At 38.5% G+C, this 24,313-nt stretch overlaps 1 protein-coding gene across 1 annotated transcript in view; it reads right to left on the reverse strand.

Moving 5' to 3' along the window:
• The window catches only part of ITPRID1 (ITPR interacting domain containing 1), a 106,396-nt gene that overhangs the window by 62,134 nt on the left and 19,949 nt on the right, over positions 1–24,313 (reverse strand). The window contains exons 2-4 of the mRNA XM_064487472.1: positions 15,202–15,364; positions 13,888–13,936; positions 13,514–13,557 (exon numbers count right to left, since the gene is read on the reverse strand). Of these exons, the coding sequence (XP_064343542.1) occupies positions 13,514–13,557; positions 13,888–13,936; positions 15,202–15,343 (235 nt within the window). The 5' untranslated portion in view covers positions 15,344–15,364. The remainder of the gene's footprint in view (positions 1–13,513; positions 13,558–13,887; positions 13,937–15,201; positions 15,365–24,313) is intronic.

Genomic DNA, 24,313 nt, shown 5'->3' on the forward strand with positions numbered 1-24,313 from the left:
AAAATGAAGTGTGTATATATATAGCTTCCATGCTACCACTCTCAACCTCGTTCTTATATCAGACATCATTAATCAATTACATCACTTTCTCAAGCCTGGATAGGTTCTCAAGATTGTCAAGAATTGAATGAGACGGAGCTTTTGCCAACCTTTGCTTAGAATAAACTTCATGAGTTGGTTTTTGAGAAAAACAGGGTAATTTGCGGGTACATATCTAAACTTTAGAAATTGCTAACTGGGTTAAAAAAAAAAAACTACTTCATAAAACACTATAGGGAGTCCCTGCCAAGGATGGAATAACAAGGTGAATGATCATTATTATGATACAAATGTGACATTTCTTAAATGTCCTATGGGATATTAGGTGACAATTATTCAAGTTAAAATATCTGACTCAAACTTATGCACCAAGTAAGAAATGAACTTAGAATCCAAACTCCAGTCTTTTTTGTCTGTTACATCAGTGGTTTTAAAACTATGAGTTTTAGCAGAGGAATTCTTTCACAAATTTCTAATAATTTAATAGATAAAATGGGAGCTGTTCTGGACAGAGTGGTCTCCCATTTAGCTGTTCCTTCATTCTGTGAGGCACCTTCAAGATCCAGAGTTTGAAAAACATCGTCTATTGGACACCAAATCTCTCACCGAGGCGGGCATTGCTAATCCACTGCAGCTCTCTTGCTCAACTGAACTCAGTCTCAGTGTCTCAAATCATAAAGTCAATGCCAATTGATCTGAAGCTGTCACATGCGAGAAAGCCTATTTGCTACTTTATTAGTCATAAAGTTATAGATGCAAGCATAGTATAACTTTTTGGCAGTCATGTTGTAATGACTTGATGAACTAAATAATAGGTTGCCCCAAAATGGAAGGTAAAATAAATATTTATCACTGTAAGTAGTTTTGTTCTATTTCTCCCTGCCCTCTTCCTGCTACCACCACCTCCACCTGTTGTTCTGCATGTATCTCACAAAGGCAGACTCCATTTGTTCCTCTGTAGCTCATCCAGAGAATTCTGGAGCTTCTGAGCAGCTCTTCTTGCATAAAATATTCTGAGATTTGGGGACGTTTGTCTTCATATTCTGCAGGCACCACCACTCTTGCCTCTACCTCAGTCTTTTCTGGTTGTCTGCCATTGCCCTGAATTTCCTAGAACACATGAATGAATGTGTACATCCAGGCCAGGGGTCTGGCATTGTGGCCACAGTAAATTGCTCAAACTGTCAGAGAGGAAATGATCCATTTTCAGATATTGATGAAAAGAGTTAGCTCAGCCTTGTTGAGTTTTCAAAAATCTTAGCCCCGCAGAAAATCTGGTCATCCAGAAAATTCCACATCCTTTCACTCAGGGCTTCTTCACGGAATTCTAGTGCTCACACAGATCTGGCAGCCACGTTCCCTGGACCACACCCCGCAGCTCTGCCATCCCGGTTCAGGAGCAATCTGGTTGCCAGGAAACCAAAGGCAGCCCTGAAGGGGAAAAGAAGCCCCTAAAAGAAATGTATTTTCTAAGAAATGTGCAAAGTGGACCCAGCAAGTTTACAGTGGGGGGATTTTCTAGTCTAATGACACACATGAAAGCCTGACACAGTTCTAGCACCAGCATGGGGTAGGACCTTTCACCTTACAGCTCCCGGTAAGGCCCAGCCACCACTGACAATTAGGGACCGGGCAGGATGCTTGATTCCCCCCTCCCCCGAATCCCATCCACATTGATATACAGATACAGCTTTTACATCTTTTGTTAGACTCTTCACACTCTTTCTTCTTGATCTTGTTTAAAATGACACAAATGTCTGTCTCTATCCAATACATTCAGACACATAGCCTTCTCTGCTGCCAAGCTTAAGTTTTGGAGAAAATGAAGCCAGGGAAAATTGATATCATTTTTTAAACTCACAAGATAAGCCTGATTTTTAAATTGTAATAAAATTACAAAAAAATTAATTAGCTGCACTGTTTCATTTCCATTGTGCATTCCCTGGGCTCCCTGGGTCCTGGGAGACGAAGGGGCATTTTCACTGTTACTATGTGTTCACTTCCTGATGACCGTGGAGGCAGCAATTGGCTTTTCCAGTGTTCGGACCCAGACAGTTAAGAGTCTTGCACAGGACAGTGTGAAACTATTATTCCTTGCCTGTTCGACAGTTTTTTAGTTTTAGTTTTGTTTTTATTTTCCATTGTGCTAATTCGTAAGGTAAACTTCCTGGTACCTGAAAACGGGCTTGTCAGGGTCAGGTCCTTGCTTATTTGCCTGTTTTCAATAACGAGCCTGAAGTTGATAGCTTAGTTCTCAGCAGCAGTGGAATTCCTAGACTTTCCTTATAACCCAGAAGATCCAGTAGCCCCGGCACACGTCTCTTCAGGGCAGCATCTGTTGAAGGTAACACGCTCTGCAATTCTCTGCTGTCTCTCCCCACCTGCTTGGTTCATTAGCACTTACCTGCCTGGCTCCTGGAAGCATCTGAGTCTGCTACCTCTAGTTAGAGCAAGATTTGGACACCTAGGGAATGCCGTCATGGGACAAACTCCTCCCATTACCCTGGATTTCCCCAAGCTTCCGCAAGTAAAAGGTGGGACCCTTACAGACGGGCCTGTGTTCACCACATAAGCCCTGCCTACCAGGCCTCCTCAGTTCCACACTGGCTTCTCTAGGTGCTTGGCTTTGATATTTTCTCCATTTCTTTGTCCTTCCAAGATAGTACTCGTATTGGGTTTTTAAAACCAGATTTTACTCTCTGAAAACATTGAGAGAAAGAAGAAAGAAAGAAAAAAACAATGTCCTCCTATCGTCAAGTTTCCTGAAGGTCGGTCTGAAGGAGAATTAAAGTGAGAAAAAAAATTTTCCCCCTGCTCTACTCAATACATCTCATTGCATGGGTTAAAATGCCAGTTTTGATTCCCTTTTAGACACTTGAGTCTCCAGCCACCCTCCCTACTGTTAGGTGGACTTCTGCCATCTGAAGCAGCAGACACTGCACTTAACCCTGCAAAATGTATTACTGGAGAAGATGTAGTGAGATATGCAGAAGGCACTAATTAGCACCTTTATTGGCTTAGAAAGCATTTTTTATTTTGGTTTTCCTAAGCATTTCTGACTGATTCATGGAAGACATTTGGTTCTTTGGAATATCGTCCAATAGACTAATCAAATTACATTTTCACAGGGCTCTAAAATAATAGCATTCTGCAGCTTTCTGTACATTTAACTCCTGCATGACCAGGACACTTGGTAGAGGCAGTCATCAGAGTTTATTTATCTCAGCAATTTATTAAACTATATTCCTACCAAAAAAAAAAAAAAAAAAAAAAGAGACTTACATTCTCCCTGATCTTCATGCTCAGAACCTTAAGGCCAATTGTAATGCTTTGCTCTTGTTCACCTAGATAGCTGTTTATTTCCCAGATGCTGTCAAATCTTCCTCTCCATCCCTCTGTTGACACCCAGTGCAAGCCCTCATCACCTCGAGCCTAAGGTCATAATAGCTTCTTCCCAAGGGGTGCACCTTCTCCCTGTTGTCAGGATAAACTCTGGAATCTGTCACTTCTCTTCTCAGAAACCATTCATAACTCATTACAATGATGGCAAATGTGAAACACACCTGCTTCAATTCCCCCATGCTGCACCTGTGGGTTTATTACTTATTATTCATGACCCTCTATTTCAGGTGAATGAAGATACAGTTACCAAATTCTACTCAACAAAGGCTCCAGCTGCAACTGCCTATCCTTTGGCTGGAACCTGAAATGATACTTCTTTGCCTTCCCTGTCTTAAGACATCAAGTGTGATTCCCTCTTTCTGGATTTTAAGGCATTTATAACCTGACTACACCCTACTTAACAGAAAAATTTTTACCTTTGCTCATAGCATGAAACCATCTCTCTAGTCCTACCACCTTCTCTGTGCTTTCCTGCACACAGTTTCCTTCTCATTCTGGGCAGTGGTTCAAGCTCCTGTTGCTTCCAGGAAATGACATTGTCTTGCTTAATCTCTTTGTTTTTTTCAAAACCATACCTTTCATTGATTGACTAGCTCAAGTTTCATTTTCTCTTTGAAGATTTCCTAATCTGATCACATCATCTTTATTGTGGACCAGTTTTACTAAGATCTTTTTGTTGACCAGCTTTGGAGAAATCAGGTATGTCAGAGATGATTCTTGCCTCGGTGGCCTTTACAATTTTGTTAAGACCAATCATATCCTAATAAGTTGAGGCAGCACAGATCAAGCCATATGGGTAGAACCCATGATGGATGTGACTGGTGTTCAGAAGAAAGACTGAGTCTCAGTGCAGATGTCAGGGAGGGCCTTACAGATAATATGGGACTTGGGTAAGGCCTCAAAAAAAAGGGCAACAGGTGAACAGAACAGGAAAGACTTTACGACAGAAGGAATTGGATGAAGAGAAAGAACTAGGAATGTAACGAGAGGAGATAAGATCAGTGGGTCCTGCAGAAGATCAGTATAGGTATATTCAAATTGTAACGGTCCTGGGGAGTCGGCGTGACACACTTGAGAGCAGGAGTCATGTACTCTACAACTTTGTACCCTCCACCTAGCACAGATCTCTGCTCTGAATGCTTTCATCTGATAAACATTAAGGCAACATCTACTATGTTCAATTGCATTTAAACTTTTTTTAAGGTATAGATCACAAATTTAGAACTTGATTTTGTAACTTATTATTTAATGAATTCCATCTGGAAAGGAATAAGTTTACTCTTCAGGACCTCTCTGAGAATCAGAGAAGAAATGTCTAGTGAAAAAGGACAAATGAATTAACCACCCACTGAGTAATCAACAGCCCCAAGGAGACCTTTGACAGAAACAGTCTTCTAGTCTGGTGTCTAGACTGTGGACGTGATGTTAAACCAGCACACATTACATACACCCACATGCTGACACAGGCAGTGTTATGTGTCTGTCCTTGCCGCATCAGGGTGGATGTGTTCCACAGTCAGACAGTGCTGATGTTGGGTTTGTTCTATGGTGGTGGGAAAGGGTTTGCCACAAACCAGTTCCTTTCTCCAGGGTTCCTTATACACAGTTTTAATGTAAAATGTGGGGTTAAGAAGGAGTCAGCAGTCTGAGAAGGGGAATGTTAACATCCACGACTGTGATCCCTGTAGTGCTGCAACTGATCCCAAAGAGGCTCTGAATGTCCTATTGTGTTTGTGGTTATAGGAAGAGCTGTGTATCCTTACTGAGCCCGAACCAAGAATAAAATGTGTGTTAATCAATGAAGTTAGAAAACTCCCTCACACCATGCACAAAAATAAACTCAAAACGACTTAAAGACTTAAATGTAAGACAGGACACCATAAGTCTCCTAGAAGAGAACATAGGTAAAACACTCTGACATAAATCATAGTAATGTTTTCCTAGATCAGTCTTCCAAGGCAATAGAAATAAAAGCAAAACTAAGCAAATGGGACCTAATCAAATGCATAAGTTTCTTCACAGTAAAGGAAACAAACAAAATGAAAAGACAACCTATGGACTGGGAGAAAGTATCTGCAAATGATGCAACTGACAAGGGCTTAATTTCCAGAATATACAAACAGCTCATACAACAAATAACAGAAAAAAACCCCAAACAAAATAACAAAAAAATTCAATAACAACAACAGCAAAAACCAAACCAACCTAATTTTTAAAAAATGGGCAGAAGACCTAAATAGACATTTCTCAAAAAAAGACATACAGATGGCTAACAGGCACGTGAAAATGCTCAATATTGCTAATTATCAGAGAAACACAAATCAAAACTACAGTGAGGTATCACCTCACACCAGTCAGAATGGCAATCATTAAAAAGTCCACAAACAATAAATGCTGGAGAGGGTGTGGAGAAAAGGGAACCCTCCTACACTGTTGTTGGGAATGTAATTTGGCCACTATGGAAAACTGTATAGAGGTTCCTTAAAAAACAAAAAAAAACCCTTACCCTATGATCCAGCAATCTCACTCCTGGGCATAAATCCACAGAAAACTCTAATTCAAAAAGAGATATGCAATCCAATGTTCATAGCAGCACTATATATACAATAGCCAAGATAAGGAAGCAACCTAAATGTCTATAGACAGATGACTGGGTAAAGAAATTCTGATATATATATCTGATACACACACACACACACACACACACAAAATGGAACACTACTCAGCTATAAAAAAAAGAATGAAATAATGTCATTTGCAGCAACCTGGATGGACCTAGAGATTATCATATTAGGTGGAGTAAGTCAGACAGAGACAGACAAGTATCATACGATATCACTGACATGTGGAATCTAAAATATGATACAAATGAACTTATTTACAGAACAGAAACAGACTCAGAGACATAGAAAAAAAACTTATGCTTACCAAAGGGGAAAGGGCGGGGGAGGGATAAATTGGGAGTCTGGAATTAACACATCAAACTACTATAGATAAAAACAGGGTCACATTGTATAGCACAGGGAACTATATTCAGTATCTTGTAATAACCTATAATGAAAAAGAATCTGAAAAAGAATGTGTGCATATATCTATATATACATATATATAGAATCACTATGCTGAATACCAGAAACTAACACAACATTGTAAATCAACTATACATCAATTAAAAAAAAAAGAAAAAAAGAATAAATCTTGTTTGCTTGTGAAGTTGGTGACCACTAAGAGAAGTTAATCTGTACCCAGTGGTGATGGTTCTTGGAAAAGGAAAAGAGAAAGAAATTGAAGGATGCTCTTCCCTGTAAATCATCCAAGTGCCCTGAGCAGACAGGGTCCTGGAGATACTTAAAAAGGAGACTGTCCGACCACTCAGCTAAGATGCCCTAATGTTCGTCAGAAGACAGAGCAGAAGGTGAAAAACCATCCTTTGTGAACTGCATTAGTGAGACTTGGGATGCAAGCAATATGGGCAGTTGTCCAACTCTTTGCAGTTATTATGCTAATATGGAAAGAAAGAGCAAGAGAAGGTATTTTTCATAATGGGGAAGAACAAATGATTTCTATCAGTAAATTAACTTGGGCAAGCAACATTTTAGTGGAAGAGACCCCAAAGTCCCAAGAGGCAAGTTCCCAGAGGGGAGGTCTAGGCTCTGCCGACTGCTCCAGGAAGACAGAGGAAGGTGCCACAGCCACCTCAGATCATCTTGGCCACCAGATCATTCCCATCAGCTGATACACCTTGCTGCAATAGCTCTCATCCCCAGAAGAGAAAATCTTTTGTTTCCACCTTTATTCCAGCGACCGTTTTAATTCTTTTACCTTATAATTCCTCCAAACATTTTTGTTTCTATTTTCTCTACTCCTATTTTCACTTGAAAGTACAATCAGGCTTTCTCCTCCTCTGAATAGCTCTTTTCAAGGTCACCAATGACCTCCACTGCCATATCTAATGGCCAACTCTCATTTCTTATCATATACAACCCATTAACAATAGCTGACAGGGTTGATCACTCCCTCCTTGATAGCCTAACTTCATGCCTCTTCCAGACACTTCTCTCTTGGTTCTCTTTTTACCTCATGGCCTACTCTTTCTCTTTTGCTGGTTTTTCCATATCTTCCTGGCTTCTTTTCTGTCTGTCTGGGTGTACTTGCTTGGGGATCTTATCTGGTCTTCTGGCTGATCACCATCCATGTGCCAACTAGTCCCAAACATTTATCTATTCCTGAACTTTCTTCCTGAATTCTAGATTTTTATTTCCAATTCATATTAATATATACCTACTCATTAGTATCTCCTTGGGTATCTATTAAGTATTTGAATCATAGCATGCCTAAAATTGCATCTCTTACCTCAAGTCTAATTCTTCTGTGTTCTTCCCATCCCAGTAGATGACCATGCATCCTCTCAGATGCCTGGGTAAAATCCATTGCAGTCATCCCTGACTTCTCTCTCTCTCTCTTTCAAACCCTACATCCACAAGCATACCCTGTCATGTCCGTATACCAAATCCATTCAGAAGCTAACACTTCTCTCTGCAGCAACTCTCATTGCCCTGGTCTATACCCCATTCTTTCTCCTCTAAATTATTTTCTTAGCTTCCTGACTGGGCTCACTGCTTCAACTTTTCCCCAACAGTCTATTTTTCAAGTAGCAGTCAGAACTGTCCTGTTAAAAAGAACCAAGACTATGCCACTCCTTTGTATAAAGCATATTAAAAGATCCACTTTTCTCTCAGAGTAAAAGTCAAAGTACTTACAGGGATATATAGGCCCTAAATTATTTGACTTCTAAATAATTCTTTAACTTATAGCTCTTTACTTAGTTTCAACCATTCAGGCCTCCTTGCTATTCTTGGAATACAAAGGGCACATTCCCACCCCAGGGCCTTTACACACACTGTCTCATTTGCCTGGAACAGCTCATCCTGCAGATAAGCAAATGTTTCACTTTTTTCAGGTAGCTGCTCAAAGGTAATCTTATCTGAGATGCCTTCCCCGACCATCTATACTCCTGGTATATTACATATTATTTGTTTATTATCTCTATTTTCACTGTATCTTTTTTCTTCAGTATCCCCAATCCTAAAGGAGTGTCTAACTTGTAGGAGGCACTCTATACATATTTGTTAAATAACTGAAGAATGGAATAAAATGAAATCTGTCAGAAGTTTTGTGTACTTACAGGCAAGGAAATAAAGTTGATAGCATGTTTGTTTTTGAGTATCCAGTCTCCAGACTAATTCTGAAGCTTAAGGAGAGAGATGGGCTGTAGGAAGAAGCTGAACGTTTATTGCCATCATGAGTTTTGTGTGACACAGAACACTAATGCTGCCTAGATCCCCACATGCACTATAATGGAGAAGAGTATGTCTCCAAATTCTGGAAGAACTGGAGCACCATAACGACTCAAAGGCATTGATGGCAGCTCCCACAAGAACTGACGCTCAGGAAGCGACGAAACATAAATTGCCCATAGGATGACACCCAGGGGATTCTACTGGAGTAGCAGCAGTGACAGTGAAAGTCACCTCATTCATGAAAACATGTGGGGCATCTTCTTATGATTCTTAGAATAACTAATGGGGGATACTTTTTAATAGACCCCGTGTCACCAACATGGAGGCAATAATCCATCAAAATTGGGGTATTGACTTAATTATAACTTAATTTTTTTTACCCACAGACTGGTAAAATTGGAGGCAAATTTGAGTTATAGGAGTTATTTATAGGTTAATTTCAGAAAAGCTTTATACCTCTTCCTTTAAAATTGTTTTTAATTAATAATTTAAAAATCTTCATCATGTGCCTCAAGTTTAAATGAAATAAGGTTTTAATAAACATAAAAACCTTTAAATATAGGAAGTGTCCCTTTCTGCCATCCAAGCTTGGCTTACAGAAATAAAGAAAAGCTAGAGACAGAATTAATGGCAGTGGATTTACACCAGTATGCAGTATACTGGTTTCTGTTGGAAAGAGTATGAACTTTGAAATCATACAGACTTGGATTCAAATCATGTCTCTACCTCTTTGGCTCTATGTGGTTTTAGGCAAATTTCTTAACTTTACTGAGTCTCTGTTTCTTCAATATTTAATGAGGTTAATCAATCACCTTGTTTAAGGAGTACTTCACAAGTTTTTAAATATGTAATAGGCTATTGATATATGATGGTTACTAATTATGGTCAGTATTATTATTTTTGAGACAGAAATGTACAGAGATCAGAAACCTAGTGAGCTTCAGGGGAAAAAAATAACCATAGAATTTTCCAAATATTAAGCATGAGTTTCTCAGTCATGTCAATTTTCTAAGAGTTTAATTTCTTATAATTTAAAATTTAGGTAAAATGGCTTCTTAAGGCTTTCTAGAAAAATTATTTGATGCATCTTTTTTTAATTTAAAGATTTAGATGTGACCATTTTGCATTTCCACAGATATTTGTTTGACATTAAAAAAGTTCGTTTTATCCCACTCTGAAAAATTAAAATTCAAGTGGACTGAGTCGTGGCTCTGAAAGCTGGTGCACAAGAGTCAGAAGACCTGGAAGGAGAAGCAGACACCAGTGAACTCACTCACACTGACTTTCTAGCAGGGATGCTGACACAGAACTTTCCTCCCATGGGTGTCCATGCACAGCATGGATAGTAACTTACACTACAGGACTTTAGAGAGGCAACATGGTTGCAGAGTCAGACAGACCCATGTTCTATCTCAACTCCCTCACCAACTAACTGGGTTACTTTGGACAAATTACTTAACATTTCAGAGCCTCATTATCCACCTTGCAAAAGTTATTAACAATAGTATCCACCTCAGAAGATGGTTCTGGTAAATGAGATAATTTACATAAAGTACCTAGCCTGTGTGCCTTGACACGTGCTAATTTCTTTCCCCTCCGAGTTTTACTGATGAAGAGGCTGAAGTGCCAAGGGTTAGGGGGCTTTACCTAGCGTAATGATGGTGAACAAGATGGGAAACGGGCCAACCAGATTCCAGTTTAATAAAAATTAGACTTTAGGTAGCCACAGAACAGCATGAAAGCCAAAGAATCACCATAAAGAGCCAAGACCCAACCTTGGCCATCTCAAGGGAATTAGCAACAGGGCCACTGAAGCCTTATTCTACCTGTTCATTTTATCTGGGGCCCATTAGCATGCTTTCTATGAGAGGTACTGGGTCATCTGGAAGATAAGCAGCACTTGGATCTTGTTGCTACTGTAATATATACAGCTTCAGAATGATTATTGAAGGAAAACAGTCTCAGAATAATTTCTACTTGTAGTGGGCTGAATATTGTCCCCCTGCCCCCCAATTTCATTTCAGTATGTGTCCTTTATTTGGAAATAAGGTCTCTGCAGCTATGGTTTGTAAAGGTGAGGTCAAACTGGATAAGGGTGAGTCTTAAATCCTAAACCCAATGACTGGTGTCCTGAGGAGAAGAGGAGAGGGCCCATGGGGAGAGGAGGCAGAGAATGCAAAGATGCAGCTACTGGTCAAGGAGTGCCAAGGGTTGATGGGAGTCACAAAAAAAGAGGCCAGGAAGGATTCTTCCCTAGAACCTTCAGAGTGAAAATGACCTTGCTGAAACTTTGATTTCAGACTTCCAGCCTTTAGAACTGGGAAAGAATAAATGTCTGTTTCAAGCCACCAAGTTCGTGGTCATTGGTGATGGCTTCCCTAGGAACAAATGCACCACTCCACAGCATAATGGGATTGTGGGCGTTTTCACAGGATCTTCCCTCAAGCAATGATGACTTTTCTTTCTTCTCTTCAGTTCCTTTTTGTTTCACCAAGTTTTCTCCCTGCCACACTCACGACCTTCAGGACTCCAGGTTCTGGTCCTGTTCTATTTTCCACTTCCCAGTGAATGCATGTCTTCCCTAAACTCCATGTGCAATGAGCTCATTGAGTAAAACCAGCATGCCGAGGGGTTGAGAGAATGCCCAGCCTCAGGTTCCTCCTCCTGCCTCCAACCAGCTATCACTAAAAGTTGTAGATGAACACCAGCTTTGCTACCACACAGGTTACTGAGTTTAAAATATGATAAGCAGCACTATTTACAATAGCCAAAACATGAAAAGAGCCTAAATGTCCATCAACAGGTGACTGGATAAAGAAGATGTGGTATATTTATACAATGGAATACTACTCAGCCATAAAAACCGACAACATAACGCCATTTGCAGCAACATGGATGCTCCTGGAGAATGTCATTCTAAGTGAAGTAAGCCAGAAAGAGAAAGAAAAATACCATATGAGATGGCTCATATGTGGAATCTAAAAAACAAAAACAAAACAAAACAAACAAACAAAAAACAGAGCGTAAATACAAAACAGAAATAGACTCATAGACATAGAATACAAACTTGTGGTTGCCAAGGGGGCAGAGGGTGGGAAGGGACAGACGGGATTTCAAAATTGTAGAACAGATAAACGAGATTATACTGTACAGCACAGGGAAATATACACAAAATCTTATGGTAGCTCACAGAGAAGAAAATGTGACAATGAATATATATATGTTCATGTATAACTGAAAAATTGTGCTGAACACTGAAATTTGACACAACATTGTAAAATGATTACAAATCAATAAAAAATGTTTAAAAAAATAAAATATGATAGACGAGGAAGGGCCTTGTAAAAGTGAAGGCTCAATTAAACTTGTAAGAAGTTATTCCATTATTATGAAAAATCTCACTGAAGACAAAGGACTTGGCAAATGGAAGCTGTGCATGTCTGATCTCAGAGTCATTTTGATACCCCTTCTCTCCTCCAGGTTTTCACCTCATGCCTTTACTTCATTGACTTGATTCACAGGAGGAAGCGCCATGCTTTGTCTTAATTTCTGGGAAGTGAAGCATTTAATACAGTTCCTGACAACCCCAGAACTGGGGCCAGGCCTCCCACTATAGGCAAGACGAAATGTCAGGGGGATATGAAATGCTGGCTATATTTCTTAACTTCTTGACTTTTTGAGACTTGAACTATCAGAAACAAAGTACTTAAATTCAATTTATTGGCAAACATCTTCAGAGATTTTGGCATCATGGAACTTTAATATTTTAAAAAATAAAGGAGCTTAGCCAAGGAGGAAATTTTTAACAGTATACCTAGATTTTTAAAGTAAAAAAAAAAAAAATCCTGTATTTAACTGGTGTGTAGCCAATGGTCAATCTTAATTTAAATGGCAGTGAAGGAAGTGAAATAATTAAAACCCAGTCAAGTAAGTAACAATTAGACAAATAATTTTACCTCTAATCATTAAACTCCTAATTTATGTCATTTTTTTACATACATTATTTATAGCATTTCATCAATTTTAAAACACACTTTTTTTTTCACATTTTAACGTGTATGAAATCAGGATGTGTCTTGTAGTCAATGCTGCCTTTCATTTGTAACTGCCAGGGCTTGTTGTTTTATTTTCCTATCTGAGTAGTACTTAAAATGTAGGTGCATTTTATGACTGAGGAGTCTTACGAAATACGGTGCTTGATTTAATGAAGATGGAAACTGTGAGACCTGTAGTTAAATTTGTTTTTCTTCTTATCATGTTACATCTCAATGTAACAAGTGTGATACATTTTCTGCCTCAGAAATACATACTTGCACTGTTTGGTATAGAATTCAGTCATTTGTTCTTTTTGAGAACAAATGCATCATTAGAAAGAGAGGATATCATTTTAAGGCTGAAGAATAGAAAGAGACTAAATTTAGGAGCAAAAGCAAAATTCAGTATGAGGAAAAATTAAACAATTTTATTTTCACAATTACATCCTTGCAAAATGTCTTCCCAGAACCCAGCGAGTTTTCTGGTAGTCTGAGCTAACAGCATGGCACGGGTCCTGCTTACCAGCCCCCGACATGCTGCTGGATAACACCTAACCTTTCTAAGCCTCAGTCTTATATGTCAAACAAAGAGATTGAGCTGAATGGTTTCTGAGATCTGTTCCATTTCTAGGAAACTCTGATAATTCTCATTTTAAGAAGAGCTATTCACACAAACATTTAAATACGTCTCCTACTCAGGTCCACAAAGCATAACTCTTCTGGGTTCTCTTGTCTTACCAGTGTGGTCAATGAAGGGCTGAAAGTTCTCATCTACGGAGACACTACAAAGAAACAAAAGTACTGTGAGTCAAGCAACTGTGTGTAAATAAATTATGCTAAATTGCTTTTTAATTAAACAGACAAGAGTAAATGTAGAGTAAGGCTTTATGACAAGACTTTTGGAAACCAATGAACAGCCAAGGACTGAAATAGTATTATTCTATTTTGCACTTTTAAGCCATTATATAACTTTTGCAATAATAGAGCAATCCTTCAAACATCCAGTCAAAATGAAAACCCGCATATGTCACACCTTGGCCCAACAGGGTTACCCACTTTGTTTTCACGAATCTTCACAAGAGGGATGTGTAAGAGCATAAAGAAATACTTACAAGGATCCAGAGTCCAGCCACTGCTGAATACTTTCTAGTTTGGAATCTTCTACAAATAAAAAACAGATCAGTCAGTCAAAACACAACCAGCCAAAATGACCCTGCCCCATTATACCGCCACCACCTAATAGATTTGTTTCCTAGTATTTAGTCACATATTTCTATAAGCATATTCATTTTCCCCCCCAAGGCAAAACGTCCTATTTTCCATAATCAGCTTTCCCTGAAAATGAAGAACTTGCCAAAAGACTAACTTAAAAAGAGAGACAGAAAGAAAATATGGTAAAAGAGAAAAAAAAATCACAAGAGATTAAGAACTGTTAGAATAATTTTAAATTACCTGGTGTGAATATGAGGGTGAAAAAAAGTACAGGAGACTTTTGTCTTTCTCTTGTCGGGTATAAATCGCATGGAGCCTCTCTTTCCTGAATCACATTTACCTAAGGCAGCTAGCCAGTGATGTTTATTTGCAAGGAGTTCTCTGCCAGGTTAGAAACCAAATTTGCATTCATTCCAGGGACAAACTGCACCAGAATCTCAGGAATGCCAAAGGCACCCTGTGGTAAAGGGGCACCAGTCTTTTAAGGTGGATCTTTATCTCTGGCTCAACAAATAGTCAACAGGCAAAAAGGGAAGGATACAAAAGCAGCATTTCCTGTAACTATTTGTTTCCATCCTGGTTGGTTACAGGCCAACCAGTGAGGTACCAGAATTACCCTCTTACAAGGTGTCTGATGAACAAAAAAGGGCAAGTGGATATGGGAGGTGCTTAGTCTTCAGCTGAGGTACCGTGAAGGGATAGCATGAATTGGGTGGTGGGCAAAGAAGAAAAACCATCAGATAGCTATATCATAAACAAATATACAAATAAATAAGAAATCACAGTGGAAGGAGAAGTGTTTTTCTATTACTCCTTAAATTATTAAAATTATTATCAATACCTTATGCAAGACCCAGCAAAGAAAGCTTTTCATTAAAATGTGTGATGTCCTGCAAGAAGACTCATGACTCTGGTATGGACTCAATACAGCTTCAGGGTCCTAGGGGACTTAGGATGAAGGGACACTGGAGTGGAAAGGAAACAGAATTCACTCTTTAGTTTGTCTGTTTCCATCAAGAAGGCCTGTGTTTTAAGTGTCTGTAGGGAAAATCAGACATGCCTACTTCATAGAAGTTTCTGGTATCATGCCAGTAACACTGGTATCTTCAAAGTCAAGTCCTTGTTCCAAAATCATTTGCCCATAGCCAAAGCCTCCACATCCCTCACCACTCACAGCAGGTTGGTTTCAAATACCCCCGAGGGCCTGTTCTCACCCAGCATGAGGACGGTGGGACTCCGGCTCTCCTCCTCAGAGCCAGGAGGCAGCTGCTCATCCAGGGGGGTCCATGCCTGCTTGGTGGACCTCAGGATGTCTCTCCTGCCCTTTTCCTGGCTTCCTTGAGACGTCTCCGCCATCGAAGCGAGTAATTCAGCAAGCTAAATTAAATACACACACACACATAATCAAATTAGACACAATGAGCTCAATTTTTGAACTTGGCTCACTGAGAGGGAGAAGACCAGAGGACTCACAGTCCAAAGAGTGGACTCAGCTTCACAACCTCTGGGAGCCTGGCTCACCTGCCAGGGGAGTTCCCTGTGTCAGTGCAATGAAGTTTCTTTCTCAATGGACAGGCAGCTGGAGACCAGGGACTAACATTGCCTCACCCATCACCAGGCCACACCACGCTCTGGAGGATTCAATCTGGTGGCCTGGAGATGTGGATGGTGAGCAAAGAAACTGGACTGGAGGACGCACCCAGACAAGGAGACAGTTTAAAAGCACTGACTAACATAATAAGTATCCTCCAAATTTATCAAACAGTTACATCTATAACAATACATTTAGGGACCCAAAATGTAAATAAATGAGGGCTTTGGCAAGAGATCAGCCTGGCTGAGTCTCATCTCTGCGGCTTAATTATGTGGCCTTGTGTAAATCATATAACCTCTCTGCATCCCCTTAGTTTCAACTGGGATAAATTGTACTGAATTTTAATAACTGTTAACCTAAGCAGAATACTTATGTGCTAGATTCTATGCTGAATGCTATAATCCATTATTTTATTTAATTGTCAAAGAAGGAAATAATCTTCTAGTAAATCTAAGAGCAGTGGGGTTAAACTGAATACCCAAAACCACACAAAACAACCAGATTCAAACCCAGGCTCTGGACTCCCAAGCATGTTCCCGTGACTATTAAGCCGTACTATGTGCCCTAAAGGATGGTTAGGACAATTAGGATAGTAATAAATATATTATGTACATGGCACAAGAAATGTATCTCATCTGACCTTCATTCACATCATTGTGAGGCTCACAGGGTAAGAGAAGGAGACAGAAGCTTAGAGCAGCTGTGTAAACTGTTCAAACTTCCCAGACTATCAGCACATTGAGAACAAGGCCCCCCCTTTACTTGTTGATGTGTCAGTGTTTGACTAATTTATCAGCGCATTGTAGGTGTTGAATAAATATGCACACAGCTAAAGTAGCAAAGCTAGGTTTCGAAACCACAAAACCCTGACTGAATTCTTCCCATGGCATCTACCTGAATTTGCATTAGTCTGTTCTTCAAGTTCAGAGGAACGACCGAATAGTCAAATGCCTACTTCAGCAGCATGTCCTGCATCCCTAAACTTATGCATAATCACTGATCACGTGACACACAGACAATCATTTCTAACCAGTGTTTTAGCAAGTCAAGTCATTCAGATTTATTATAAACATTTGAATATTTTTACTTAATTATAGATGAGTATTCTAGGTGCAATTGGCAGTAAGGGTCTTCTTATATGCTTTATATATTAAAATTCTGTTGTTCCGTTGAAATATAAGTATACAATTATTGTTGCAATAGTAAATTACTGCAAAAATTCATTGTGATGACTGTTAACTTTATGTTAAAAAAGCAATGACTAAGAAATCTCAATTAGTTAAAAATTAGGGCCAAGGTGGACAGTTAATATCTATATTTAGACAGTTTAGAAAGTTAATTTTAGGAATATCCCCTGGGAGCAAATAAATGTTTACACAAATTTTGATGATAACATGAGACCAAAGTCATATAGATAAGATTAATTTCTAAACTTCATAGAATTATTTGATATAGTAGAATTCATAACATGACAGAACAAAATTTAGAAACTACATTTAATTTTTAGTTATTTAATTTTATGTAGGCTTGGGGTTTTTTGAGTGAAAAGAAGTTCTCTGTGGCAATGTGTTGCATCCTGTGTGTGTGAATTATAATCAGAGCTTCAACTCTGATAGTGCAAAATCTCACGAGGAAAAACTCCAAAATCATGCTCAACAACCTTCATGAAAATATCAGACTCAATAAAGAATCAGGGTTTGAAGAAAAAAATAATGTATTACCAAAAAAATAGAAATATTCCCTCAATAATCTTGGACCTTCACTGGCCTCAGCTGAAGGTCAGTTTCTATTTAGCACAAAGATGTTGTAGAGGGGCAGGAGCTGTCAAGCAGCTCAGTCCTCAAAGTGCCGTTTCTGTACTATAATGTGGGATTTTCACCTAGCTGCCGCTTTTTCAAACGTACCACTGTAAAAGTCATCAAAATTTTAGATAAAGGTGTTGTTTTATTCGTTATGTCCCCAAACTTCCATTCAACGATGGCATGTGTGACCTCAGCCACCAGCCTTATACAGCCAGTGAGGCTACACTCCCTGCCAGCTCAGACGTACTTGGCTTAAGAGCAGGAAAAAGCTTGCCAAGGAAAGTGGGAACCCTTGCTAGAAGCAAGGGTCAGGGACGGGTTTGTAAAGGAAAACTCTTTTTTGTTCCCTCTGTTTTAGTGGATGTCTTCCCAGCTAGTAAACGAAGCTGCTTCTGGAAATGGATTCTTCGATGCATGAATGCCCTTGCTTTGGCATCCACTGGCTTGACCCTAGAGCAGTTATTTGGAAAGGGACACATATCAGGTGGCAGCCCCCAACAGCCCAGTGAACTGACAGGGCAGAAGTTATGGCATGTGGCCTCTGCTGACTCCCCTAGTTAACCCCTTTGTCCCCAGAAACACGTGGAACCTAATTCTTGCCAACTGTGATTTGATCCAAAGTGAATCCTTATTCTGGATTATGTTGCTTCCTATGCCTGAGAGGCCCTCCTCTCTCTTCAGATCCCTTATATTCTGACTACCATGTCGTTAATCCTTGTATGTATAAAGAACTGCCATTAACATGGGAAGTTTCTTGTATTAACATGTTTAACGACAACTGAAAAGAAGGATGCAAAACTATATATGCACCAAGAACTCAGTTTTGTAAGAACAAAACAAAACAATAAACAATGCATTGAAAAGACAACAAGAAATGTACTGAAAAGTTATCAACTTTTCAAAAAGTTAAAAATAACCAAAATGGGAAAAAATGTGTTATATTAATTTTATATCAGTTTCTTTTGCTTGAGCAAATTCAACCACACATGCTCTTTTTCACTGTGACGCTCTCAGCACACAGTGAAAGCATAGAATTTGATCCTTAGAGCAGCGACAATGATTACATTCTTGTCCTCTGGGGTTATTTAACTTTTTGCACCTCTGTGCAAACAGGTTGTTCATGCTGAAGAATAAGGAATGTGCTTTGTTTACCTCTGTGTTCCCTGTGGATCCCAGTGCAGCACTTTACTCAAAGTAAATAATCTGTAACTTATTATCAGTTGATTGCTTGGTTATTTGGGAAAGGAACATCCAGTCGGCTTAGCCAGCATTCATGGTTCCTATGTGGTTAAAAGAGCAAGTGTTTTGAGGTCAGGTAACTCCAGATTTTAATCAGCTCTGCTGCTTTTCTGACATTTCCTTGGAAACTTTCAAATTCCTCTGATAATCTATTTCCTCACCTCTGTAACGAGAATGAAATAATCATTTCATCGGGTTGTTGGGAAAATTTAATGAAAAACGTGTAACAGAACAATCGATATGCTTTATTGCTCAGTTTTTCCTTTTTTATTCTCTATGTTGCCTCCTGTCATTGTCCTGGCAAGAGCTGTGAAGTAAAGAAGGATCACCAATCAATGCAAGTTTTTCTCAAAGGAGATACATTTGAAATTCCTAGTTTGTAGATAACCTGTGTCATCTTGAGATTACTTAGTTTGGATAACTGAGAAGTAGATACATTTGGGGAGCGTAAGAATAAAATATTTCTCTGACCATGAGAATTCAGACTAGTTAGAGATTCATATCAGAGATTGGAAATTCCTTTAACTATGGGCTTAATTTCAAGGTTATGATTACAGGCTGTAGCTCTTGGCCACCACCTCTGAACGAGCCCTGTGGTCAATAAGAGAACTTTATAATGAGAGAACAGCCCCAAGGCATTCTGAGTCCACAGAGATCTCGCCATCTCTGTGTCTCCCTATAGACCCTCATTGTCACAGCCTCTTTTCAAGCCTTCATAAGATCTCAAATAGTATCTAGGCTTGTCTTGCTCCCCTCCATCCTCCATATTTAATGTCTTCCTTAGTAGCAGGACTTTCTTTGATATTGCTCAATCCCTTGCTAGCATTCATTTAAATAGTCATTTATGAAATCATTAAGAATGGTTTGATAATTAGCAGTTAAACAACTTATCAGAAGGTGCAACTTGCCGGGAATAGATATACAAAATCAGGGAATAATGTGTTGTGGATCTGAATTTAAAAAGTGAGAAGATTTTATACATGTCTACGTCTATGTCTACGTCTACGTCTACGTCTATGTCTATGTATATATATATTCACATATACACTTATATACATACATACATATATGTAAAACACCACCATTTTGAAGCAGCATTTTCTGTCATCACTTGATACTCACTTATGCCATTTTGACCAAAATTATCTGAGCATATACCTTTTTTTTAACCTTCTCTTTTGAGTCTTCCAACAGCTAACAAGCAGATGAAAGATATTAACTCATCACCAGGGAAAAACTTTTTTAAATTAATCAACAAATAGTTAATTGGGTGTGTGATACTGGGCATCTAGTTTCAAGTTGTCTTAGAATGTCATTTCTTCTTGCATAAAATGAGAGAATTGAATGAGATGATATAATTTCATAAGTTGATTATCCTATTTCTAGCCTCCACATAGATTAGTTAATATTTGACCAATGGAGCTCACATTTTAAAAATATTTTAAAGCTATATTAATCAAAACTAGAAAAGTGAAAAGAATAAAAATATTGTTCCTATTACTCATAGTTGGACCACTCAAAAACTCAAGCAACAAACCCAAGCCAGGAATGCCCTTCTGCTCTTCTTCCCTATCCAAGTATCAAAGTCCCGCAAACACTTGCAAAGGTTTCCAAGTGATTCAGTGAAGTAGAGGCAGAGCCTGGGGAAGAGAGTGTTCTGTCAACACTCTGCTGGGAGGAACAAGCAGTCTGTGATGACTTGTTCTGTGGGTGGCTTCCTCCCACCACGAAATATGTGAAGGGTGTTCACTCCTGCCATTCAGGAGCAAGCTGGATTTAAAGACAAGGCAGTTGTGCCCAAGTTGGAACCCAAAGTCAGTTCTCTTGGACTTGTGAGTTTTTTCCTCTTTTGCTGGGGAAAAATAAGCAAAAGATTATTATTTCAAGAAACATATATACAGCTTCCTGGAAACTTGAAATGACTTTGATGCTGGTGAACTTGGATCAACTGATGCATCTACTGCTAGCTCTGCTCCAATCCCTTTCCAACTTTAAAGACATTTTTATTTCTCGATGATCCCCTCTTTTGTCATCATTTCTGCTCTTGTCTTCTCAACATTTGCTTTGCCTCATCCTAGGGAGGGACAATGAAAGGAGGTGAGGGTATCTATGCTCTACCTCTGGCCTCCCATTCCAACATCACTGCAACCTAGGTTCCTTCATGTACATCACATTCTGGGTGCACAGAACTAATTGTTGTTCCCAAAGGAGCCCTCTTCTCTGATCCCAGTAGGTGCAGATCCTTCTGTAGTGCTGCCCCTCTTTACTGGATACCATTTCATTGAGCAGACAGCACTTACTCTACAGGATGTTTTTCCTGATCGCTCTCTATTCCCACCCCAGACTCCTTCTGGAACTCACAGCAACCTGTGTAACCCCTTATGGTGGCACTCTTCACACTCAGGTAGTCAGTCTATTTACACTTCTGCCATTCTCATTCAACTAAATGGATTTCTTGGGGACAAAGACCATGACTTACTCATTTTAGTATCCATGGTACTTAGTCTAGGACCATGAATAATAATAGGTGATTAACAATAAATGTTTAATGAAGGAATAATTACCTCTGACCTTGGACTCTGTCTTTGCTCAGAATTGTGGGAATTGTGACTTACTCATCTTTGTAGTCTCTATCACGTCAGGCAAAGTACTGTGCACTAGCAGTTGCTCATAAAAGCACACTGTATAAATGAAATATTAGTTAAATAAATTCAGTAACGATATCTGCTAATTTAATACAGTTCAGTATTTTACTGTCTACTATGAGCAAAGAAGTTTTGAGGAGGTTACAGTACAAGAAATAGTACTTACTAACTACATATTATGAGGCAGAATATGCATTTTGAGAGAAGTACAACTGTTCTTAAATATTAAAGGAGGAAAACGTTCTTTTAGGGGCATAGGAAAAGACTTCTTGGAAGTGAAAGTATTAATTCTGACTCTTGAAGATGGGATAATGGGAGGCAAATGTTCCAAATAAGGGGACTAAAATAGATGCAAGCAGTTATAGCATAAATTTTACCAAAGGGCTATTAACCAGTGGCCTTGCAACCATTAGACAGATGTTCTTCAATATTAGCTTACTGAAATCCTGGGTTGTCTTATCTGATGGTGTGATGATTAATTTTATGTGATCACTTGATTGAGCCACAAGGTGCCCACATAACTGGCTAACCATTATTCCCGGGTGTGTCTGTCAGGGTGTTTCCAGAAGAGATTAGCATCTGACTTAGTAGACTGAGTAATGCAGATTGGTTTCCCCAATGTGGATGGGTATCATTCAATTTGTTGAGGGCCTGAATAGAAGAAAAAGATGAAGGGAAAATTCTTTTTTCTCTGCCTGACTGATTGAGCTGGGACATGAGTCTCTTCCTATTCTGGAACTGGGATTTACACCATTGACATTCCTGGTTCTCCAGCTTCAGACTCAGATTGGAATTCCGCCACCAGCTTTCCTGGGTCTCCAGCTGACAGAACCTCTCAGGTTCTGTTATTGTGTGAGCCAATTCCTAATAATAAATCTCTCTACAGATGGATAGAGAGATATAGATATAGATATAGATATTTCTTTCTCTACATATCTATCTATCTATCTATCTATCTATCTATCTATCTATCTATCTATCTATCTATCTATCTATCTATCTATATTCTATTTCATTTCTCTGGAGAACTCTGACCAATGCAGATATTTATTTCTCTTATGAACCATTTTAGTTGGGCTGTATCACACTTTCCTTCCAGCTACCTCTCTTAATAACTTTGCAAAATGACAGGTCCAGCTATTTGCTTTAAGATCTTCAGATGCATACATCTCAAGTTTAAACATACATTGTTGTACAATAAAAACTGCATCATATTTCAGCCCAACAGAAAACTATCATGATAGTAAAGATCTTAATTACATAAATGAGAAAGTATTCTGTCCAAGAACACAAAGAAATAGCTGGTAGTGAAGAGAAGAGATCAAGATTTAAGCCAGCTCCTGTGTCTAAATCCCCTTTCCTCCTGGACTATTTACAGAGGCAAATTCTAGCAGTATTCTTTACTCCTCTGATATCAGAGATATCATTATCCTTCCTTTCCCACCATGATAATAACCATAACATCTCAGTAGAGATGGGAATAGATCCCATTCCTCATAAATGATCATAAGAAACTGTCATGATATGACAACTTTGTACCTATTGACTATTTGGGAAGACAAAGCCTGTCCTACATAAAATCTGCATATGCAGAAAAAGTTATGTTTACATAGTTAAAAAGATTCCTGCATAAGGCAAGTAGACTTTATATTACTTCTTACAACTGTATGTGAATCTACAATTATTTCTAAATTAAATATTTAATTAAAAAACCAACAAAACAAAAATATAGTCCTAAACAATTAATCAAAATAAATTTCAATAGTGTTAAGGATTTAATGTGAAAACAAATGAAATAAAAATAGTCTGAGAATAAAATATTGGTGAATAGTTTTCTAATCTTGAGGTGGTGAAAGCCTGTAGAGAAATGATACCAAAGGCAATGAAGAGAACTCATGATGAATTTAACCAGATAAAAATTTAAAATTTACTGTGGCAAAAATAATAAACATGTCAAAATGTTTTAAAAAATGTAAAAATATCTGCAGTGTATGTGACATTAAATGTTTTTGTATCCTTAATGTACGTCACGTAATTACAAATCAAAAAGAGAAAGATACATAGATGTAGAAGCAATGTAATAATCAGGCAGTTGAAAAGTAGAAAATCTACGAATGGCTCAAAAAAGTAAATGTAATAAATCTTATTAAAATTCAAGGAAATGAAAACTAAAAAGAGAATGAGTTATTACATATTAGATTTTCAGATAGAAATTCATTAGAATGAGAATACCTAGAAGGCAGGGAAATTGATACTAATCACTGTTTGTGGAAATATTAATTAGCAAAACCTTAACCAGAGAGCAGGTGGGTAACATACACCAATGTTTAAAAGATGCAGACCCGTTATTCTAAAGAAAAGCTATTCTATATACCAACAAATAATGGTTGAAGGAATTGATGGATTATAGAAAATTATCAATTTACCACATAGTGATAATCAACAGTTTCAGAAACTGGGTACAAAAAATTACTGGGTGTACAAGAAATAAGATGTCTAGATTGTCTCAGATTATCTTCTCAAGAAATGTAAAGGTAGAAATAGTAGCTTTGCATTGGAGAACCTTGGGAGACCAGTGAGCAATATTCATATCTCGGGTAATAGGACACAGCAACACAGTGTTCCTCTTGATATGATGCAGTGAGGACGCACCATTGTTTCTATGGTATTCTGACCGAAAATGCAGTAACTGACTCTAATCATGAAGAAATATCCAAAAAATCCAAACTGAGGGGCATTTTACAAAATGACTACCCTGTTCTAGTTTTACAACGTCAATGTCATGAAAGACAAAGAAAAGCTGAAGAACTATTACCGATGAAAGAAAACTAAAGTGATAGGACAATTAGATTGGACCCTTGGACCATGGTTTTTATGTTAGTTTTAAGGACCTTATTGGAGCAATGGGCCAGATATGAATATAGCCTATAGTTAGATAATAGTATTTCACCAGTGTAAACTTGCTGATTTTGATAGTTGTACTATGATTATGTAAAAAACTGGCTTGCTGCTTTTAGGAAATAAACACTGAACTGCTTAGGGAAAA

Source organism: Camelus dromedarius, chromosome 7 (genome assembly GCF_036321535.1).
Source record: "Camelus dromedarius isolate mCamDro1 chromosome 7, mCamDro1.pat, whole genome shotgun sequence".
In the NCBI taxonomy this organism is placed as follows: Eukaryota; Metazoa; Chordata; class Mammalia; order Artiodactyla; family Camelidae; genus Camelus; species Camelus dromedarius.